Source organism: Fusarium oxysporum, chromosome IV (genome assembly GCF_013085055.1).
Source record: "Fusarium oxysporum Fo47 chromosome IV, complete sequence".
Classification (NCBI taxonomy): Eukaryota; Fungi; Ascomycota; class Sordariomycetes; order Hypocreales; family Nectriaceae; genus Fusarium; species Fusarium oxysporum.
In genome coordinates, this window is record NC_072843.1 from 3764878 (window position 1) to 3786255 (window position 21378).

The window sequence follows — 21378 nt, forward strand, 5'->3', positions numbered from 1 at the left end:
GAAATGGAGGCTTTGGAGGGGCACGGCTCTTGCGAATACGCCGCCGCGCCGCTGTCGGCAGGAACCCCTGTCAATTTCCGGCCCCACTCGTACCTGCCTCAGTCTTCCCGTCTTTGCTCTTCATAAATGATCGATTGCACGTGACATCAAAAAAGTTGGCGACAGAATAGAGCTGCGCGCGTGAAGTCAGCTCCAGACAGGGAGCTTTAGTGACAAGATTGACGATTAGAGAAACCGAATTCTCACGTCGCCAATTGTTTGCGCATACAGAAACACGCATTTGCGCATCTATTCTATACACAGTGACGATGGATGATCTTTACGACGAGTACGTATCTTGTTCTTTCGTCGCGTTTCGAGCTTGACAATTTGACGGCGCGCTGACTTATCGCGACAGATTCGGTAACTTCATTGGCGAGGAGGCCGAGTCCGAGGAGGGCTCAGAGGTCGGCGTTGGTGCGGATGACTATACCTACGATGACGAGCCAGATGAGGCTCCTGGTGTGACAGGCCAGGAGCTCATGGAGATTGACGGTACGAGCCCGGGACCCAGGCTACGAACATATACTAATTCATGGGTTGGCAGATGGCCCATCAAATGCGATTATTCTCCACGAAGATAAACAGTACTATCCAACTGCCGAGCAGGTATACGGCGCCGATGTCGAGACCCGTGTCGAAGAAGAGGATGCCCAGCCTCTATCCCAGCCCATCATCGCCCCCATCGAGCAGAAGAAGTTCAATATTGAGGAAGCCGACCTTCCACCCGTGTTCTTCGACCGCGAGTTCATGACAGACTTGATGAACTTCCCAGAACAAACGCGAAACGTAGCATTAGCCGGACATTTGCACCATGGAAAGACTGCGTTCATGGACATGTTGGTACTCGAGACACACGACATCACAGATCGACTTGAGCGAAGAGTGGGCAAGAACCGGGATGAGCAATTGAGATATACGGACGTACATATCTTGGAGAGGGAAAGGGGTTTATCTATCAAGGCAGCGCCAATGAGTTTGGTACTACCCAGTACCAAGGGCAAGTCGCACCTGGTCAACCTGATCGATACTCCTGGTCATGTTAACTTTGTCGATGAGGTGGCTGCCTCGTTCCGTTTGGTTGACGGTGTCTGTCTGGTGGTGGATGTGGTCGAGGGAGTTCAGATCAACACGGAGCAGATCATTAAGCACGCTGTTCTCGAAGACATTCCCTTGACGCTTATCATCAACAAAATGGACCGCCTCATCCTCGAGCTGAAGCTGCCACCCAAGGACGCATACTTCAAGCTCAAGCACGTTGTCGAGGAGGTGAACACTATTATCACAAACACAGCTCCAATCAAGGCCGCTTCCAAGAGGATAAGTCCTGAGAAGGGCAATGTTCTATTTGCCTGCACAGATATGGGTTGGTGTTTCACGTTACCGAGCTTCGCCAAGATGTACACAGAGACCTTTGGAGATATCAACGTGGACGAGTTTGCGAAGCGGTTATGGGGCGACATCTACTATAACCCCAAGAAGCGAAACTTCTCACGAAAACCCCTGGACGAGCGCTCAGCACGATCGTTCGTTCACTTCATCCTCGAGCCCATCTACAAACTCTTCACACACTCGATCAGCGACAGTCCAGAAGACCTGAGGCCAGTGTTGGCCTCATTGGGCATTGAGCTCAAGCCTTCACAATATAAGGCTGACGCGAAGGTGCTTCTGAAGCTAGTATGCGAGCAGTTCTTCGGTCCATCAACAGGCTTTGTGGATATGATCGTTAAGCACATACCAACTCCCATCGAGACCGCTGAGCGATTGCTTGAGCGATATTATACCGGCCCATTGGACTCGAAGGTCGCTGCCTCCATGAAAGCTTGTGACCAGGACGGTCCATTAGTCGTTCATATCACCAAACTCTTCAACACAGCCGATGCAAAGAGCTTTCACTCATTCGGACGTGTCCTGAGCGGCACAGTTCGACCAGGTATGCAAGTACGCGTTCTTGGTGAAGGCTACTCCCTGGACGATGAGGAAGATATGGCTATGGCCACTATCTCAGAAGTGTTCATCGGCGAGACAAGATACAACATCCCTACCGACGGCGTGCCAGCCGGTAACCTTGTGTTACTTAGCGGCGTCGACAACTCCATTGTCAAGTCCGCTACCATCATCCCTCCCAAACTAGAAGATGACGAAGACGCCTATATCTTCCGGCCTATCACACATTTCACAGAGTCTGTCCTTAAGGTTGCCGCCGAGCCTATCAATCCCTCCGAACTCCCCAAGATGCTTGACGGACTAAGGAGGATTCAAAAATCGTACCCCCTCATCAAGACTAAGGTCGAAGAATCAGGGGAGCATGTTGTCCTCGGAACTGGAGAGTTGTACATGGATTGTGTGCTGCACGACCTTCGTCGTCTGTATGCTGACATGGACATCAAGGTTTCTGACCCGGTTACGCGGTTTTGTGAGACTGTTGTCGAGACATCAGCGACAAAATGCTATGCTATCACCCCCAACAAGAAGAACAAGATCACCATGGTTGCTGAGCAGCTGGAGAAGGGAATCTCAAGTGATATTGAGAGCGGCGCCGTACGTATCCGCGATCCCATTCGCAAAACTGCCAAGTTTTTCGAAGAGAAGCATGGCTGGGATAAGCTGGCTGCTCGCAGTATTTGGGCTTTTGGCCCTGAGGAGACAGGGCCCAACATCCTTCAAGACGATACTCTTCCCACTGAAGTAAGTTTTAACCCTGTTATGTCGCTTATGTTGATCGCAGCGGTGCCCTATCGTATGAGCATGGCTAATATAAAGTTCAGGTGGACAAGAAAACACTCAATGCTGTCAAAGAGTCTATTCGACAAGGGTTCAGCTGGGCTACCCGCGAGGGACCCCTGTGCGAAGAACGTAAGCATACTCTTTCATTTTCTATCTTGGGCCACAATCTATTGCCCAGTGGCTCGTTTCGAGGAAACGTTGTATCAACAGTATGGGGCACATCCTTCAAGTGAAGAGTGGGCTTTGTATATGTTTCATTATCAGCAGTTACCATTGGCAGTGGACCTCGACAGCAACAGAGACAAGGTAGTTCCTTGTGGAGTTTCCACGAACTCTCCACCTCTGCCTTCCAGCGCCTTTCGCTGGCCCATATGCGGCTGGCAAAGACTTGGCAGTCTCCAAACGTGGATTCTTGCAGAATGTCGATGGGACCACCTGTTTCCACTGTGTAAGGGATTTTGTTCTGAATAGGATTGCGGACAGAGCCGTTTGACCGCTCCCGTTCTGCCAGGAACAAATGGAAAAGGAAATCCGACGATCCCTTGCCCCCTGACAGCAGATAGCTTATCCTCTTGGCCCTTGCGAGGAGATATCCAGATATCCAGATCAGGAGCAACAGTGAACGATTCAAAACAAATACTGACATGAGGCAACAGCGATACGAAACACAAAGTTCAAGGTTACAGATGTGCTACTAGCCAACGAGGCCATCTTCCGTGGAGGTGGCCAAATCATCCCCACCTCTCGACGAGCGTGTTATTCCTCCTTCCTTATGGCATCGCCCCGCCTCATGGAGCCCGTCTATTCAGTCTCTGTAACGGGCCCTGAGGACTCCTACATGGAGGTCTACAATGTGCTCTCGCGGCGTCGCGGACACGTTTTGTCAGATGGTCCCGTTGCTGGTACGCCGCTGTATCGCGTCAACGGTCTACTGCCTGTCATTGACAGTTTCGGCTTCGAAACCGACCTGCGGATCAAGACGCAGGGTAGTTCGATGGTTAGTCTTGTGTTTGACAGCTGGAGCATCGTGCCTGGTGATCCTCTCGATCGCGAGCAGATCATTCGTCCACTCCAGCCTGCTTCTGCACAGGCAACTGCCCGCGACTTTGTTCTCAAGACACGACGACGCAAGGGTCTAAGCGAGGACGTTAGCGTCAAGACGTTCCTTGAGCCTGAGTTCTATCAGAGCCTGATGGAGAGTGGGATGCTTGGCGAGATCTAAACATTTGCAATCTGTGGATGAGCAACGGGCGGGATATTCCGGGAGGGTCTTGAGGGTCCAACATGAGGAACAGGGGCTGCACGAACGACTCCATTAAAGATCTTGGAGTAATTGAACCCCGTTGGCTGAGCCTTTGTTTGATGGAGATAGCCACCTGCATTTTGATAAAACGAGTTTGGTAGCAAGGATGAGATGGAAGATCAGTGGCGTATTGCGGAACCGTAGAGGACAAGCAGGTCAACGGGAAGGTTTCATATAGACCAGCATAAACAGGGAACAATAATCAGAAATCAAGGCCAGGTGTTGAGGTTCTTTGAGTTTTTGCCTACTCCCAATTCTGTCATATAAAATAAGTTCCTGTAGAGTTGGCCATTCTAATGCTGTTCTGGTTAGACCCCACGTTCCTTGTCAACGACGATGGGGTCTGTTTGTTGACAGGACCTTTTTCAAGATGCCGACGATGCTAGGGGTTTTATCCTTGAGCTTTACCGTGCAGACTGTAGCGTCATGGCATGGCTATGCTTTACGACGGATCGCGCACCAGATAATTAAAGCCAAGGTTAATAACATTCAGGATCTGGACTAGTGTCGCAGTTGGTTCACTAGACAGTTCATACAAAAGCTTACAGTCCTGTTAATACAGATATAAAACAAAGGTCAAAGCAACAATGAAGATGGTGGAGTTGAACGAGCGCTTCGTGGAAGCTTCCACGGGACGATTAACCGTGATCTCAACGGGTCTTTCTAGAAACCCTTGCCCTTTCAGGGACCACGGTTTGAACCTCGTGGCAAGCAAGTGAATGACGAAGCGGTTGATAAGCATCGCGACAGGGATCATTGACAGGACACAAGGTTTGCTGGGGTGCCGGGAACGATGGGCATGAGCCCATCTGCCAGGCACATCCATAACCCATCTCGGTGAAGGCTTGAGGGTTAAAGCCATAACCTGAAGGTGTAACATTAGTCTGGGGTGCTGATGAAGGATATCACTCATGGCTCTTCAGCGATTAAGTCTAAAACTCCCCATTGGCTGTAGAGAGAGTTATTCCAAGACACTGGTGGCTTATGCCCACGTCACGAGGAGGTAGGAAATGCGGGATAGAGCAAGTGGTGTCTTGGAATATGCAAGACAATTGATGGTTGCGGACAAATACTTGCCATCATGTTTACTTTGACGATCGCCACTGATAAAATGCATGTCTCTTTGCAACGTCAATGGCGGACCAATCCCGAGACTCGTATCGAACTGGGGGGATCGCGTCGCGGGAGTTGCAAGATCGGGGGATCGTCACGCAGACGCAAGGCAAGGTTGCTTTCCCCCAAACATATCATTTGAGACCGTCCAAGCGAAATGCAACTGTGATCCCTGGGCGTCCACAAAACCGCATACACACTGGGGGAGCGGGGGTTAACCCCTGAAGGATAGTGATATGGATGAAGTCTCCAAGACAGAAGCTCCTGGAGGCTGGAGCTAGGGGCGTGACTACGGTACTGTATGATTTCGAGGACAGACTGATTGATGAGTTGAGTACCGTGAGGCTTGACCGATTTGGTATATGATATGATTATGTGTGGCGGCAAGTCTAAATCCCCAGTTCTTTTAGACCTGCCAAACGGGAGTTACTAGTCTTGGCAGGACATGCCACGAAGGAGAAATCGCACAAAACAGACGGCTCTTGATAGTGCCCTATGAGAGAGGACCTTGCCTCTTGGCTATGAAAAGGGCCGACAGAGTCAAGCATGACGTCTCGTGGCGGTAGGTTCCGTTCCGTAGCCTACAGTGCCTGTCAAGGCACTGAAGTGACCATGAACCATGGGGCCCAGACTCAGTCAGGTCAGGGACGTTTGGATTTGCGGCGACCCGAAGTGGGGGACGTTGGGACGTCTCCACGAGTAACATGCTGATATAGGGCGCTACTTAGTATGGTACGACGATGATTCCCAAAACGGAAAGCTAATCGTGGAATCTGGTCGACGTCGGTTTTTATGCACGAGAGGATAAAGAAGAAACAGAGGCTCATGGACGGAGGAAGTTGAAGGAGTCGACATATATCTTTGATTGTGAACATGTGCGTATTCATACATCAAGGCAAATGCACATGCATTTGTTGCAACCCAACCATGTGTTGTGTATCAAACTAAAAATTAGCTCGAGGTGACACCAATGACATTCTCGATACTCTCAAAATACCAGATTCCAACAGTCAAATATATTGGAATGTCCACTCGTTGCGATGTTGCACTTGGACTGGAGGAAGGTTTCTCATGGGTAGCGTGACTTGCTCGTGGTAGCTGAACCTTATTTGGATGAGGATATCCATCATAAAACCCCTTGTCCTTGCTCTCCAATCAAGAATCGCTGTTTTCCCCAGCGGTCTCTCATTACCAGTTTAACGGTACAGTCTATCCAGACTACCCCAACTTGAAAGCCGAGATTCAAGACATGGTAAGGTCACCAAGGTGGTATTTTCTCTCCTGCCATTCGGCTTCGGAACGAGAATGATCATGTTCCGCATCCTTCGTATTGGTCACTTGTCTATGTTGTAGTGACATTAATCGATGGTGCGCACCAGAAGATCAGCGAGCCGAATCCCTGTGATATTGAAGCCTTCTAAAAGAGTGTAGTCTTCAAAAATAGAAGCTTTTGTCATGACTAAGCGCAAGTTTCCAACATCTTGTCCAGTACTCCCTTCAGAGTGTCGTTCTCTAAAGCTGCAGCAACTCGTTCCTTATCGCCTAATTGCTTGTTGACTTGGTCATCTTGGTTGTGGCTGTTCTCTTTGCAGGTAACATCCACACGGTAGTTGGGCGGCAGCGCCTGCTCCAGTCTTACTCGAACTCCCAGTCCGATAACGGTGGCTAGCGAACAGTGGGTGATGGTAGGCGTGATCTCCACAACCACCTGGACGATGGTATTGGGGTCAGGAACGCCCATAGAAGGAGAGGGAGTAATGTGAATATCAGAGAGGTTAATCACTGACAATTGGCCGAGTGATACCGGGTGCTCTGGATCCGAGATTGTTGAGATCAGATCTGTCCAACGTTAGTGCCATGTCTTGTTAAACGTGGATATGTACTCGAGTCACTTGGAACCCTCACGAGTCCTGAGCCCCAGCGTAAATGCGCACGAAGATATTGGAGTGGCAAATTCACCAACGAAATGACTCAAGTGGAATGGAGAAGGATCATACCATAAATTTCTTGTTCGTCAATAGCTTCGGATGAGAATTCATCCTGCCAGTCGTTCATTCGAGGCCATGCGGCCGGACCTTGACCGAAAGGCCCTGAAAGATACGATGGCTTCGCGAAGATGATATCGTCGTATTTGGAGTCCGGACCCCGACGCGGCTCAGACTTCTTCTGCCGGGTAGGCAGCTGAGATGCACTCAGGATAGTTGGATTCGCGTTATCCAAGGTTGCCATTGCGATGCAGAACTTGGACCAACTCAATATGCAGGGATCTCAGATTCAGATGGCCAAGGCTTTGAGGCTATTTGGGATGAGGTGACGCGGCAAGGGAGAGCAATGGGTCGTCAATACAGGATATGCAGGAGATGAGATGGTGGAGATGATGACAGCTGCAAATGTGCTATGCTAATTTTGAAGGCTTAAAGAATTTGTCGTTAATGGACAAGGTTGTTTGTTGTATGGGGAAGGGATTTGATGATTTGAAGTTCAAAGTGGGAGGGGTAGTAAGTACAAAGTATAGCAGAGTTACTAAGCGCCACATCTGATAAGCCTCGCAAATTGGTGAGGCGCAGCACGATCCATCGCCAAGTTTGACGACCAATTAATGCTTCACTTTGATCTTTGGGCTGCAATGATCAACATTCGGTAGATAAACACGGATAGGAGAGATCATCATGTCCTCAAAACTTGGCGCATTCATGCACAAATTTCTTGAATCTGTGGTGTTTGTTGGAAGGTCACTCACCATCAGATACAGGGGTCAAAACATTGGACACAAAGTCTGTATCCAACAATGGCCCCATGTCTCGTAGAACGTTAGCGAATAAGCGGTAAAAGTCTTGTCGCCTCGCACTTGGTTACGAGTCAAACACAGGAAAGAAGGCTGGCGGTGTGAGCTGACAATAGCAATTTCCACACGAACTAATAACATATAGCCTCCACTACCTTAAAAAAGGTCCTGCCATAGCTCTTGACAGGTCCCGTCCGTATTAGGGGTGAGGCTGCGGGGGCTGCCCAGGCCTAGGGAGTGCCGGCCGAGTGAGTTGAGTGCGTGATTCTGGAAACTCCGTGGAAGGGTCTCCCATCCTTGTAAGGAACGCGCTTGGAAGCCGCTCAGAAGCGCTGTCCCTGTCGCGATTGGGCCGACGGACCATGGCGTGCGTGCGTGTCCCTGAAGTCTGTGGCCCTGAAGTCTGAGCACGAAGGATCGTGGCGCGCGATCTCTCCCCAATATCGGAGGTGTTTTCTAGAACAGGGTAGCCTCATCGACTCCCACGAGATGAGAGATTCAACACTACACTACTGTACTGTACCCGTACAGTCCGGAAGATGGTCTGCAGGATCCGTTCCGCTACCACTACCACGTTGTTCAACTACCGACCTACGACCTGTGCTGTTGGTTGTTCGCACATAAATTTCATGCTGATCATGACCTCAAATTCTGCTAAAATGTTCCGCGGGCCGATTCGGGTGGGAATCAACCACAACCTCAAGCCTCAAGGTCTGAATCCAACGCCCGCACTTGTCAGGTATTTTTACACAAGTATTAGTCAGAACTTCATAATTGAGGATCTTTGCCCACCACACTATAGCCGGCTCAGCTACGGATACGGAGTGTCTGCTGTGCAGGATAGGACAGTACAGGACAATGCAACGATGATGGGGCAAGATTTACCCTGGGGTTAGCATGGGTTGTTAGCAGAATGAGGTTCTTGGTTCAAGACGCAGATATGAGCCCTCTGTCGAAGAAATACAGCGAGTATAGTCCGCCAATGAGGAAATAGGATGACCAGATTCGTAAACCGTCTGGTTTAATTACCCACATAAGGGACGAGGTTTCGAGCGGAACACGCCGACGAGATATGAATAGATACAGTATGAGGCATGGCGAGTTTCTTGTTCAACTCATCGCACCGAGAATAATCGCCTGCAGAAAACAAAACAGAGTTTTGCGTCAGAAACACTGAAACCTGTATAGTAAGAGAAACTCAGTCCTGTTTCCGGTTGTCTATTAACTGTCGGACCGGGTATATCGATAATTCTTCAAGTTGCAAGACTGAGGTGAAGAGACGGGGATCCCCGTCCCGTCAACTCCGCCCGGGAACTCGAGCCTCGGCACAAAGCAACCCCACAGCGCATTTAGTTGACGTCTTTGCTAAGAAACGCACAAACATGGCATGTGATATCAAACAACTTCTCGTTATTAGGTGCACCGCCAATGCAAGCGCAGACGAATCAATCTCGCGTGCCTCCTGCAGGAGCACCAAAAGCGAAATGGGCCAAGGACTGGAATAACATGGTTCAATATGGAACTGCCACCAGTCAAGAGACTCATTGAGTACGGGATAGTTAGTCTTGTTTCTCTTGCTTAACCGACCTCTGGGAAATGACGCTAGGGGAGAACCAGTTTGAGGACCCAAGGGGAATGGATCATCCTGATGGGTACGGGTTAAATGTAGGGGTCTAGCTTAATGTCGAAAGGTATTTAGTTTGTATTTCTAAATATGCGTGACCTAATACCTATCCATCCATCCATCTCTTGTTGATTGATATCACAATCTCCACTGTAAGTGAGTGAGAAACAAAAGCCCGCGGAGGAGAATATGATATGTCACGACCAGATCGGCAAAGAAGTTCGTACTCGTCCAATTCTCTCACTCCTTGATATTTCCGAATCTTCATGCAAGTCTGCCACAAACGTACGTGCGTAGTTGACTGGAAATGAATCTCAGTCATTTGGCCCCCGAATTTAACGGCACCTAGGGTATCTGGCGCGTGGCAGATGCAGCGGACACCAATCTGCACGGGCGATCTTCATGCGACCACTTGGAAAGTCAAGCAACGACAGTCTAGGCAGGTCCTTTTCTGCTGTACCTTTATCGACTCGTCATGGTGGTGGCAAGATAGTATGATACGAGGCGTTCGTCAATGGTAGAATACAAAAACTAGTAGAACCGACAGGGTTGGGTAATGTATCCGACGAACCCACACAAGCCACCCTTAGATCACACGGCCTCGCAAAGGAGCCAATACCATACGCACTGTAGCTGTTGTTATCCTGTAGGCTGTACCGTAAAACGATGAAGAAGTTGAGGCATCGATCAGGACATCGTGCGGTTGGCATCCACCCGAATTTGGACTGCTGCAGATTTAGAAAGGTCTCCAGTCTCAAGAACTGTTTAGCATTGGATCTAAATCATCGTGGGTCACAGAATTTCACATTTGGTTAAGTTGCAAATGGATATTGGATGGCGCTAGTTTGGCCGCGGTGTCGGTATCTGGAGCTGCCCAGCCTAGGGCAGACAAGAAAACAGGTCCGCTATCCTAAGTGACGAAAATACTCAGGCGAATGCTGTGTATTTTAGTACGCCTTTAGACCAGTTAATCTTGGCACCTATTTTAACGTCAGAAGTTTTACCACCCCCCGAGGCCAGCCTAGCCCAGTCCAGGGCTCTGTCAACTCAGATCCAATGGCGGGACATCTGGAAATTCTCCAGAGAGATGAACCCAACATGGAAGGCAGATGAAGTACGTACGTACCGTTCTTGTGCCCTGACCAGGTTCCTTTTGGGTCTTTGAGGCCCTTGCGTGCTTGTTGGCATGTTCCTGTGTTATGAGGAGAGCGAGGGGGCTTTCTCAAGTCAAGTTGTGACGTTTGACGTTCAAACTGAGATATTCTGACTCGGAATAATCGACGTCGGTTCGGTAGTTGGGCAAAAGTCTATGTATGCACCATGGTCACTCGAAACGACCAAAGACGGACGGATGAGATCCCAGATCCATGGATATGCCTTATCCCAGTTCTACCAAGAGACGGGAAGTTTATGTAATTGCAAAGTTTCACGGAAGAATAAACAGCCCCCTTCGAAAATCCTGGTTTGGGATCATAGCTTCTAAAGGAACCTCGGTACACTAACTGGTTGCTTACCTGCCTTATTCTATCGACTAGGATGTAGCTTCTAGCAGCCACTTTGGAGCGTCTAATAGGCTTATCTAGGTAATTACCATGGCTGAAATAGAACTCGCATGGCGGTTTCATTATGACGATCATGCTTGGGATTGTTTTTATAGTCTTGAATGCTAGTGGAGCGTTTAACCGCATTGCCCCAAACTAACTGATTATGATCAAGAAACTCATATCCTGAGACAGTAAATATCTGAGAGTCTCGATAATCAAACCAACCAAATTGCACAATTACAGCAACTACGAATTCGCATGCATGACTGTTGAGACATGGTGGACCTCTGTGATTAGCCGTTGAGTAACGATCTTTTCTTGGCCAGCGAGATGGTCGTCCAGTTATAGAAAGTCATGACTAGAAGATGCAATGATGGCTGAAAAGGGCAGCTTGCTATTGTATCCAGTCAGGATAGTTGAAGGAGCTTCACTGAATACCGCACAGCAGAGCCGAGGGGCGACACCTGACACACTGGGCCTAGCCACGGCGAGCAAGGCAAGGTAATGAAAATGAATGACGAACCAGCAAATCTTGACAACTCATAGCGCTAGAAACCAATTAGACGTGGATTTGGTTCCGCATCTCGCGTCAGTATTTGTAGCGGATAGCGTACCGTAGTGCAGTCTTGTAAGTAGTTCGCGAAAGGTGAGGTGAGCTGGCGCCCGCAATCTTGAGGTATAAGGCTGCGGAGAGTGAGAAGAGAGTTTCCGGCAGACAATCATTAGTCCCCTACCGGATACAGTGTCGATTTGGAAAAAGAGACACGCCCCCCTAGAGCCTAGAGAGGACCAGGCCCATGTCCAATCTCGAAAAGCCTCTTCAGCCCTAAGTGTCAAGTTGAGGTTGCTTCTCCAATGGGTGAGGTGCATGCTGCGACTAGCCCTGCGGCATGGCATGTGCGTGACGGAAGGTGCCTGAGTCCCGCGTATCGCGAACGGTAACTGGAAAGGACGGAAGGAGAAGAAGCGAGAGGAGCATCTTTTGTATGAGGTGTCCAAGCAGAGAGCCAGAAGAGGAAGGAAACTAAGGATATGCTGAGGTTGAAGTATCACAAGAGCCGACCAGCATCACCATCACCACCACCATCAATCAATTCACTCACTATCACCACTATCGGTATCTCCATCTCCGTCCGTTGTCTGCCTCCATCTCCATCATCATCATCGTCGATAGCTAGGTTACAGCACACCGACAACCCAGTGCGAGGGATCTCAATGCACCGTCATACTGTATATCCAGTGGCTTTAGGGCCCCTGTCTCTGTCTCTGTCTGGAGAGGCTGGCGCTGGATATTCCCATGAAATGCCTGTCACACATCCACATCCACATCCATGAGACGGGATGACCCCCCCTCCCCCCTCCTGCAACCTCCCAAGCGTTCAAGTCATAGGCCTTTGGCCGAGTACATACAGTACGCGCGATGAGTCTGTGACAAGCGAACAGACATACAAGACGCATGCAGCAGACGCATGCAGCAGACGCAACGCAACGCACGCAGTGCAGATGCAATGATGCAGTGCGGTGCAGGCCTGGCAGATTGGAGACAAGACAAGACAAGGCAAAGAATTAGTTGATCAAGTAAAGTACCTAGAACAACCCCTTGTTGGGGTCCCAAGTCTCGGCATACGTTTCATCAGAGCTCCTCAAAGCCATTGTCTTCGATTGGATACACACGCGACTCTGCCGTCGGGAATAATATCTCGAATTTTCTGCTGTGCTGTGCTATGTTGTGTTGCTGACTGTTGCTGTTCGGAGCATTCTTCATGTACGTGGCTACTAAATTCTCGCTCTCGTCGTGTGCGCCCGTTGAGAAGGGAACTCCATTCGGTATTTCATCCTCACTCGAATGTCATCGAGTCTTCTACTGCTTACACACTACAATGCATTGAAATCATCAAAAGTCCGCTAATGCCGCAACAGAGACCCCCCGGCTCTTATTCTCCAGCTAACAATTAAAGCACCACCACATTGAATCCTCCACAATCCTGTCCAAATCCATCCGATCCAGTCCATAATAGAGTACGTACACTTCATTGCAGAACATCTCGCAGCAAAGGACCCCGAAGCAAGCACCAGATATCCACTGCCACTCACTCGCTCGCTCGCTCACTCAATGCCCTGCCCACATTTTACGTCGTCGTGTGTCTTCTGTAACACGCCGTCCACTCGGGCCGGTGCCCATAGCCGGTCCTGGGAGCTTTGGTTTTCTACAGTCTTGATGGAGAGTATCCAAATCAGTTCAAACCACAACATACGGTACTGGATTCGCCCCAGTACGGTACCTGCTGGCTCTAGCTCAGGCTCTGGCACTGGCTCTAGCTCTTAAGTTTCTAAGTTCTGGGCCTTCATCCCACACCCACGACGCCGCTTTTCCTTACCTGCATCTCCCCTCAAGCCCCTCCCCTAGCCTGCTGTACCCATCTCCATCGCCATCCCATCCCATTCCCCTCCCCTGGTCTCCTGTCCTGTCCCGCCCCTGTTAGTTGAGCCCTGGCTTGTCTTGTCTTGTCTGGTCTTGTCACCCTGTTGTGATCCAAATAACGCCAGCCCGAAACTCTCCACCATTTGCTCGTCACTAGTCTCTAGTGTGGTGAGGAGGGACTGACGGTCAGGCAAAGCATCCCAGGCAGGCTCATAGCACAGGCCAACGCAGGCCAGGCCAGGCCATACGCAGACAGATCAGGGCACTCACTCACTCTTCCAAGACAAGTCCCATAGGCCAAGCTTTCCCCGATACATATTATAACATCACACCCATGTTTTGATGCCGCCCTTGGCCCTGCCCTGCAAAAGCAAAGACGAAATAACTAACAATACAGGACCAAGACCAAGACCAAAGAGAGACAAAGTCAAAACTCAAAGCCACACGCAGTGGCTCTAAACACCCGACTCTACGGTTCACTTTAACTCCCACTACCTTACTCTAAGCTTTCCAAGACACACCATCGTCTACATACATAGTACAGTACCCCGACACGCCCCTAGCCAGCCCAGTTCCAGCCAGTCCAGCCAGCCAACTCGATTTAATACTGGACGTCTTTTAGCTGGTCTAGCTCTCGTATATACCATACAATATCTCTTGTCTGTCTGTTGTTGCGGTTTTCGCCTCCTTACGTTACGCTTTTTCTCTTTGCACGACAAATAGTTTATATCTCTTCCTACTTTACTCTACCCACGTCGCACACCTCCATTGTCTTGTCGCCCCGACTTGGATCTTGACCTTATTTACCGCCCAACGTTAGCCCATCGTTGCTTGCTTTTGTCGCCCACCGTCACGACATTGTCCCCACGAGCATCCCTCCACCCCGCGATTCTCCTCCCCATCGCGCGCAAACTCCCAAACTCCGAACATCTACCTATTTACCATTTACTCGATCTGTTGCGACGATCTCCCGACTCTCGTTTATCTGAATTTGCGAACCGATTTTCATGTTGACCGCCGTCATCGTCAATACTCGACGTTCTTAGAGGTACAAACCTCGGAACTGTACTGTACTGCTTATAATGTCAAACGACGACCCTACTGTTCGCCGAATTCTACCACAACAATCCCAAATGAATTCCTTTTCGTTTGCGCCGCAGCAATACACGCAGCGCGAGACCCAAAAGAGTGCGTGGGAGCATACAGAATATTCGTGTGCTATTTTGACATGGTAACTAACATACGTGTAGACTATGTGTTCGTTGACGAGCACAACCGCCATAAGCGGTTGAAAGGTATAATTATCCATGCAGGTACAAAGTTAATAATTGCATGCTAAGACTACAGCAGTTATGAGGGCTTGCGAAGGTTGCAGAAGACGGAAGATCAAATGTGACGCTGCGACTACAAACACATGGCCATGCTCGGCCTGCATAAGACTCAAGCTTCACTGCGTACGGCCAAATGGTTTCGATGGAGCCAACGACTCGACGACTTATGACACAACACCCATGAACCCTTCAGATCAATATCAGCAAATGCCAATGCAACATCAAGTAATGAACCCAGGCACAAAGATCTCGCCAGCTGCTATGTACGGTGCTCCTCAGCCAGGTTACCCTGACCCGAGCGCCCAGTATCAGCATGTTCAGTACGATACCTCTCAGCAACCTGGTGGTATGCCTTATGGTGCTGTTGCGCCTTCCGGTTCGATGATGGAACAGCATTATGCAGGCCAGAATGTGTTTCCCACTCCTCCAATGCACCAGCCACCACCGCCTCCTGCAGCTCAGCAGCAACCTTCCCCAGAGGCTTACTCACCTGGAGAATATCAACATCATGACCTTGCAGATCTCTTGGGAACGCTGAAGGTCAATGAAACTGGTACAGGTAGGGGTTCATAATACCCATGCTCACCCATACAGTTACTGATGTCTATATAGCTCCATATCTCAGGAACAAGGCATCGTTCAGACGTGAAGAGGAACCAGCTATCGAAGACGATGAGGAGTTCCCGGCCAATTTACCTAGGCCTGCACCTGGCCATAAGATTCGCATACCGCCTGAGTTAATGCCCGATGACGAGACAGCACTCAATTATTTCGACCTTTATTTCACACACGTTCACCCTTACGTTCCTGTGTTATGCAAGACGGTCTTCTACCAACAATGGAACACGGACCGAAACTCTATTTCTCCTTTGATTCTGGAAGCGATCTTTGCTATGGGTGGCCGTTTGGCTGAGGAACCGGGTGAGGGCCAACAATGGCTTGCCCTCGCTTCTCGTAAGTGCTGTTAATTTGTACAAGAGAATTGTGAGGATACTCACACAATTTAGGACACGCCGATTCTTTCATGGACATTCCACGTTTGAGCACTCTTCAAGCCCTGCTTATGATTCTCAAGGCTCGCGAAGCTGCACCCAAGCGAGGTTACTATTATCGTTCTTGGATGACTGTTGTACAGTGTGTTCAGATGGGCAAGGACCTGGGCTTGGATGAGCATTATGAGGACCACCAAGCAGGTATTTCTTGCGAGTTTACCCCGGTTGAGTGCCAACTTCGAAAGCGATTATGGCAGCTGGTCTTTGTCTGCGAGGTCATGGTTGGAGCTCCTCAAGGTAAGTGGCAATTGCATGGATACTGTTGTGTTGATGGCTAACATGAACAAGGGCGACACGACCACGCTGTGAAACTTAACACAGTTGATTTCACCGCTGCGAGACCAGTTCCAGGCTGCGAAGAATCCGAATACCACATCTCGCGCAATTTCAGCTACTTTTCTCAGGTTGTGCGAACTGTTGCTACCATGAGCAAAGTTTACACAAGACTACGAAGACGAAAAGATTGGGGTGTTGACCCTGAATTCCAGCAGTTGGGACAAAGCTTCAACACTTGGCTGACCGAACTGCCTCCGGATCTGGCCATTTCCTTCCCACCAGATGGATCGCCTCCTTGGATTCCCTCGCACTTTATCGGAAACATGCACGGATACTACTATCTGGCCATGATTCTGTTCCATCGACCTATTCTGTCATTCCTTGACCCTAATTCTCCGGACGGACAATGGAAACGCCATATGATGATTTGCTACAGCTCTGCCAAGGCATTGTGCCGTCTTCAGGAGGCAACTCTCAACTCTTTTGGACTTACGGGACTCCAGTGTATGCAGCGAGGCTTCAGTTTCTCTCTTTATGCAGGCCTCTCTTGCATCGTCATTCATCTGGTAGGTTTCCGAAGAGGATAGCCGTCGACACAAACTGACTCATTTTCAATAGGTTGCAATTGTTTCACCAGACCCCGAGTTCAACACTGATGCTCGCGAATACTTTACGAGGCACATGAGGGTGTTGGAGAAGGTGATGGAAGCATGGCCGATGCCAGAGTTAGAGAAGCAGATCAATGCACTACGAGATGCTTTCTCAGCAGATGTTCGAAAGCCATTCGTCCTGAAACCCAGCTTTCCCTACGGCAGCCCTCATCCTTCCACCCACTCCAGCCCTCCTCGCGGTAACGACTCATTCCGACCAGTAATCCACCGGACAGGGTCCATTGATCAACATTTGGATACACACGGTGCTCAACAAGTCAGTTATACCAACCACCCCATTACACCTCCTATTTCCGCGGGCCCTTTGGACAGCAAAAGTGACTCCCCAGCTGTACAGTCGCTCGTCATGATGTCGCAAGGATCGCAAGCTCCTGGAATGCCCCAGAGCATGTCGATGACGGACCAACCCGCATGGAATCCATCGCGACTATTTGAGTAAGTTGAAGCTTTTTGTACTGTCATCTAGCAGCTTGCTAACTAGTTCTTAGACAATGGAACACCACATTTGGTACGCCTGCCTCTCACACACAATCCAGCTCCACCCCACCTCACACGAGCCCTCTTAACGCGTCGTCCTCAGGTGCCACGGAAGTTCCCACTATCCAGGATATCCAGGCAGTTCAGGCTTCAATGCCTGCTGGATCGCATCAAATCTCGCCATCTCAGTACTCGTCTGCACCGGTGCCAAACTTTGTCACCCCTGCAATGTGGCAAGAGTCGGTTGCAAGCGTTTACGAGGGTGGGTTGAAGCGAGCATGGGGCCAGTGATGAATATACACTGATGAAAGGATGCTATTGCTGATTGAGCTATCACCTCTCAAGGATGAATACTCCTGAAGCTGGTTCCTACTAGGCGAAAGGCGATCTGTCAACGAGCTCTGTGCTGGACTTGGTTACAGCAACAGAGCTCCCCTTGACGAATCTGCTAAGGACATGGCCCTATCAAGTTGTCAGACTTGTTGCAGTCCTTGAATACATGTTCCGTCATAGACAGAACTTGAATGCAGCCAGAAGAAGGAAGGGCTTGTATTATTGTATAGAACCGGTTGATTACGATGGTTTGACAGGATTGACAAGAACATATAACGAGCCATGATGGAGGCGTTAAGAATTATTTAGGCCCACAAGCAACAAATGGAAAGGGCCCGTACCTACTATGGGGTGCGTTTGTTTCGGTTGGACAGGCAGGATCCATGTACCAATATTTGTCTACGTGATTGACGACCTGGAAGGCTTCTGGCGGAGCATTGGGAACAAAGGAAAAACAGAAAGGAGTCATGGCTTCTGATTTGGTTTGATATGATATGCAACGTATAAATATCATGGTTGCGTGTACTGGGCGCACTGTTTGAGAGCTTGATTGATCTATCCTCATCTAATGGTGATATGTGTGCTATTGAAGTGACGAACATGTAGGGGTGTGTAATTGACTGGGGTCATGATACGAAGTCTTGAGTTGATGAACCAGGTATTTGCCATTGGACGCCGATCAGAGCACGGGTCAACTTCATGTATATTGGTCTTCCACATGGAGATTATCCCGTTGCTCCGAAGCAATGGTTCCCGCGTTACCTGTTCATCAATTCATTGGGCCATGCTGTCCGTTTCTTTACGAGACTAGGCTTGCAATACTAACAACGAGCGAACCGAAGAGCATTCCCGTTTCTCCGATATATCGTGCATACATGGTAGTACAGAACCGGACAAACGGTTCAAATCGAGACATTTCCCTTATAAGGTGACGCAGCCTTCAACGCCCTATTATCAATGCGCTCCTTGATGACATCCCAGATCCAACCATCGACCTTATCCGTCTTCTTCTGATACCGGACCCTCGTCTGCGGCCTCTTGTCCTGCACGTAGAACTTGCCCACGGCACGGAACATATACCACTTGCGCTTCACGTTCTCTTCCTTGGTGTCACGGACGTAATTGATGAGGCCGAGACGGCGTCGCACAGGGCTCAGATCACCGGCGTGCATGCTGCTGTAGCGAGGCTTGGAGATGGCGCTCATGGTTGTTAGGGTGAGCGGTGTTGTGGGAGGGAGGTTCTTGATGAAGCGCTCTAGGATGGGGCGTGATGTTCGGGCGTAGGGGGGGAGGTGGATGTGGATGTGGGTTACGAAGGGGGAGGTTATGTAGGTGACGAATATGACGGGGATGATGCCGCATAGGACGACTTGGTGTTGTTAGTTGGTGGTTTGCTGTGAGGGTGAGTGAGATAGGACATACCGCCTGCGGTGAGTAGCTCGGGCTTTTCAGCTTTGATGTAGCTTGGTGCTACGACACAGCAGAAGAATGCGCCGAGGAAGAGCGTCGTGATTTTAAGCATAGCCATGAATGTGATGCGGCCTGTTCCAGCATGATATATGATGAGTTTCTCAGGGAGTTCTAAACAGCATCAGCCACCATTCTCTCGATCATTCCCAATCAGACCTACCAAATTCCTTGCCATCTTTAGAAGCAGCTCTAGCTTGTCGTTTAAGCTCATCTTCTATCTTGATGGGCTTCTTGGCTGTAGGTTTGGCGTAGCATCTCACTTGAGCTTGTAAAGACTTTTGTAGTGAGCGACGAAAGTTTCGGGGAAGGGCTGAGGATTGGAGAGGTGTTGTTTGGCGGGCGAGAGAGGTTAATTGAGTTGGCCGTAGCCTTGGTATTACCATTCTCAATTGATGCATTGTGATTGTTGTGTGAGTCGTAGTCGTTATGAGAGGCTCATGAGAACGATGTCAAAAACTGACGCCAGTGGGGAGACGCGCTGAGGATGGGATAATTTTCACAGGGCTTCTGGCCACTTTGTCACCATAAAAATGACACATTCGGAAGATTTGCTGACAGCTTCAATTGTCTATACCATGATTCATTTATTCCATTCAGAGTTTATGGCTCTTATGTCTATCCTCTGATTCAAGTCAAACGACATTCTTCTGTAGCCACTCAATCCACTGCTCTTTTGTCCATCCAGAGCTAACATCCTGCACAACACCATCAAACACTGCAGTAGGAGTGACATGCACACCGATCAAACGGTTCATCTTGGTGATAACCTTGACATCGTTGGTGACCTTGTTACCCGCATTCAGCGCCCCATCCTCACCAGGCTTGTCAGAGATCACAAGTAGTTCAAACACCTTATCCGCATCAACCCCAACCTTGGCCGCAACCTTTGCCAAACGACGATACGTATCATTTCTCTTCTCGTTCACAACGTTCACATCAAAGTAGTCCTGCTGCTCATCGAACAACACAGCGCTAAACTCCCAGAACTTCTCAGGCGCAAGACGAAGAACAGCTAGAGCAGCTTCGTGCATGAGCGTGGAAGAAGGATGCCATGGCTGGATCTGCTGGCGGAAGATAAAGGTGAGGCTGGATGCCCAGGCTGGGTTGGCCTTGATGGCGGGGATCACGTCGTTTTGCAGCGTGCGGAAGATCTTGGCGGAGAAGGGACAGCAGTAGTCGAGGTAGAACTCGAGAGTGTGAGTTGTGTGAGCGACGGCTGAGTCGGAGGCGGGAGGGTGGGCGAACTGAAGCTTCTGCCCGGCGAATTTAGGAGGAAGGGCCATGTTTAAGTATCTGAGATGCTGATTTAGGTGAGCTGGGAGACGAGAGATGCTGTGTTTTTGAGATTATCACAGAGTATAAATGAGGTTGTATTCATGTGAACAAGGATGATGCAATTGCGCAGCATCATCACATCACGTCTTATGTAATCGCAGCTCCATTTCGTATATGATCCTAGACAAGACCCATACCGTAAACCTTCTTACCTTGATGTCTTGATCATTATTTTCGTCGTCTTTTCGACTTGAATCATGGTTATCAAGCTTGAGGTATGCTTGTTCTACAGTGCTAAATGATTCACAGCCCAAGCACAATAGCCAAGACTCTTGTCGATCATAGCGGACCAGTAATATATGGGTGGGAACAAACACAAGACCAGACGCATCATCGATGTAACAATTGGCAGTCTCATCGTCACTTGGGCCTCATTTCTATTCCGGAAGTTTACCGCATGTGAGTGCGGTCAAGCTGCAGGGAGTTAGTTATCTTGGACAAGTGACGAGACATGCTTACTCGTGATAACTCAAAGCTATTGGACCCTTCGGCTTTCACCTCGATTCACCGAATTGACATGCAAGTTATACGGCATAGACATGGCGTGCCAAGACGGGGAGGGCTGTAATTCTCTGCCGGCGTTTGGCTTGGTTCGATGAAGCGTATTCGATCGTATTCCTGTGGGGTAAAAGAAAATCTAGACTTTTCTACGTTTTCACGGGCTTCAGTGTTGAGATTGTACCGTGATCAAGTGATCAATAGTTTGTGCATATTCTTCTATTCATGGATCATAACGTAGCGTAGGTAGGTAGGTAGGTAGGTAGGTAGGTAGGTAGGTAGGTAACTACGGAGGTCTCCCGAGCTCTTGAGCCGCCCGTTTGCATGCTTCTTCCGGCCGATGACCGGGACCCAACGGAGGAGAGAGATTGCGGGGAC

At 49.5% G+C, this 21378-nt stretch overlaps 5 protein-coding genes across 5 annotated transcripts; 2 read left to right on the top strand and 3 right to left on the bottom strand.

Annotated features, from left to right (window-relative positions):
• The first annotated feature begins 217 nt into the window (after positions 1-217).
• Positions 218-4313, top strand: FOBCDRAFT_32208 (P-loop containing nucleoside triphosphate hydrolase protein). The gene is made up of 5 exons (XM_031178339.3): positions 218-328; positions 398-534; positions 587-2727; positions 2808-2895; positions 3423-4313. The coding sequence occupies exons 1-5, from the start codon at positions 309-311 to the stop codon at positions 3986-3988; spliced, it is 2952 nt and encodes a 983-aa protein (XP_031044226.2). The 5' UTR covers positions 218-308; the 3' UTR covers positions 3989-4313.
• Positions 4314-6460: 2147 nt separating this feature from the next.
• On the bottom strand, positions 6461-7651 carry FOBCDRAFT_32221 (uncharacterized protein). The gene is made up of 2 exons (XM_031178336.3): positions 7180-7651; positions 6461-7021 (listed from the first exon to the last, which is right to left on the bottom strand). Exons 1-2 carry the CDS (start codon positions 7409-7411, stop codon positions 6642-6644), a joined length of 612 nt encoding a protein of 203 aa, XP_031044223.1. The 5' UTR covers positions 7412-7651; the 3' UTR covers positions 6461-6641.
• Positions 7652-14328: 6677 nt separating this feature from the next.
• On the top strand, positions 14329-17827 carry FOBCDRAFT_32234 (uncharacterized protein). The gene is made up of 8 exons (XM_031178328.3): positions 14329-14745; positions 14808-14852; positions 14908-15447; positions 15501-15842; positions 15896-16177; positions 16229-16782; positions 16835-17322; positions 17376-17827. Exons 1-8 carry the CDS (start codon positions 14640-14642, stop codon positions 17653-17655), a joined length of 2637 nt encoding a protein of 878 aa, XP_031044215.2. The 5' UTR covers positions 14329-14639; the 3' UTR covers positions 17656-17827.
• Positions 17828-18217: 390 nt separating this feature from the next.
• FOBCDRAFT_221869 (uncharacterized protein) lies at positions 18218-19598 on the bottom strand. The gene is made up of 3 exons (XM_031178327.3): positions 19328-19598; positions 19120-19278; positions 18218-19066 (listed from the first exon to the last, which is right to left on the bottom strand). The coding sequence occupies exons 1-3, from the start codon at positions 19563-19565 to the stop codon at positions 18600-18602; spliced, it is 864 nt and encodes a 287-aa protein (XP_031044214.3). The 5' UTR covers positions 19566-19598; the 3' UTR covers positions 18218-18599.
• A 116-nt stretch (positions 19599-19714) lies between these two features.
• Positions 19715-20582, bottom strand: FOBCDRAFT_221870 (thioredoxin-like protein). Its single transcript, XM_059609587.1, has one exon. The coding sequence runs from the start codon at positions 20448-20450 to the stop codon at positions 19800-19802; it is 651 nt and encodes a 216-aa protein (XP_059467106.1). The 5' UTR covers positions 20451-20582; the 3' UTR covers positions 19715-19799.
• Positions 20583-21378: the final 796 nt, after the last annotated feature.

What these genes read in the sequence shown, in the direction of transcription:
- FOBCDRAFT_32208 (XM_031178339.3), top strand. Translation starts at nt 309, where the DNA reads ATGGATGATCTTTACGACGA. An exon ending in ACGATACTCTTCCCACTGAA is followed by an intron (nt 2,728 to 2,807) that starts GTAAGTTTTAAC and finishes TATAAAGTTCAG; the next exon opens with GTGGACAAGAAAACACTCAA. An exon ending in GGGACCCCTGTGCGAAGAAC is followed by an intron (nt 2,896 to 3,422) that starts GTAAGCATACTC and finishes ATGAGGCAACAG; the next exon opens with CGATACGAAACACAAAGTTC.
- FOBCDRAFT_32221 (XM_031178336.3), bottom strand. Translation starts at nt 7,411, where the DNA reads ATGGCAACCTTGGATAACGCGAATCCAACTATCCTGAGTGCATCTCAG. An exon ending in TGACGAACAAGAAATTTATG is followed by an intron (nt 7,022 to 7,179) that starts GTATGATCCTTC and finishes AACGTTGGACAG; the next exon opens with ATCTGATCTCAACAATCTCG.
- FOBCDRAFT_32234 (XM_031178328.3), top strand. Translation starts at nt 14,640, where the DNA reads ATGTCAAACGACGACCCTACTGTTCGCCGAATTCTACCACAACAATCC. An exon ending in GGTCAATGAAACTGGTACAG is followed by an intron (nt 15,448 to 15,500) that starts GTAGGGGTTCAT and finishes ATGTCTATATAG; the next exon opens with CTCCATATCTCAGGAACAAG. An exon ending in CATGGTTGGAGCTCCTCAAG is followed by an intron (nt 16,178 to 16,228) that starts GTAAGTGGCAAT and finishes AACATGAACAAG; the next exon opens with GGCGACACGACCACGCTGTG.
- FOBCDRAFT_221869 (XM_031178327.3), bottom strand. Translation starts at nt 19,565, where the DNA reads ATGCATCAATTGAGAATGGTAATACCAAGGCTACGGCCAACTCAATTA. An exon ending in TAAAGATGGCAAGGAATTTG is followed by an intron (nt 19,279 to 19,327) that starts GTAGGTCTGATT and finishes GATGCTGTTTAG; the next exon opens with AACTCCCTGAGAAACTCATC. An exon ending in CGAGCTACTCACCGCAGGCG is followed by an intron (nt 19,067 to 19,119) that starts GTATGTCCTATC and finishes AACAACACCAAG; the next exon opens with TCGTCCTATGCGGCATCATC.
- FOBCDRAFT_221870 (XM_059609587.1), bottom strand. Translation starts at nt 20,450, where the DNA reads ATGGCCCTTCCTCCTAAATTCGCCGGGCAGAAGCTTCAGTTCGCCCAC.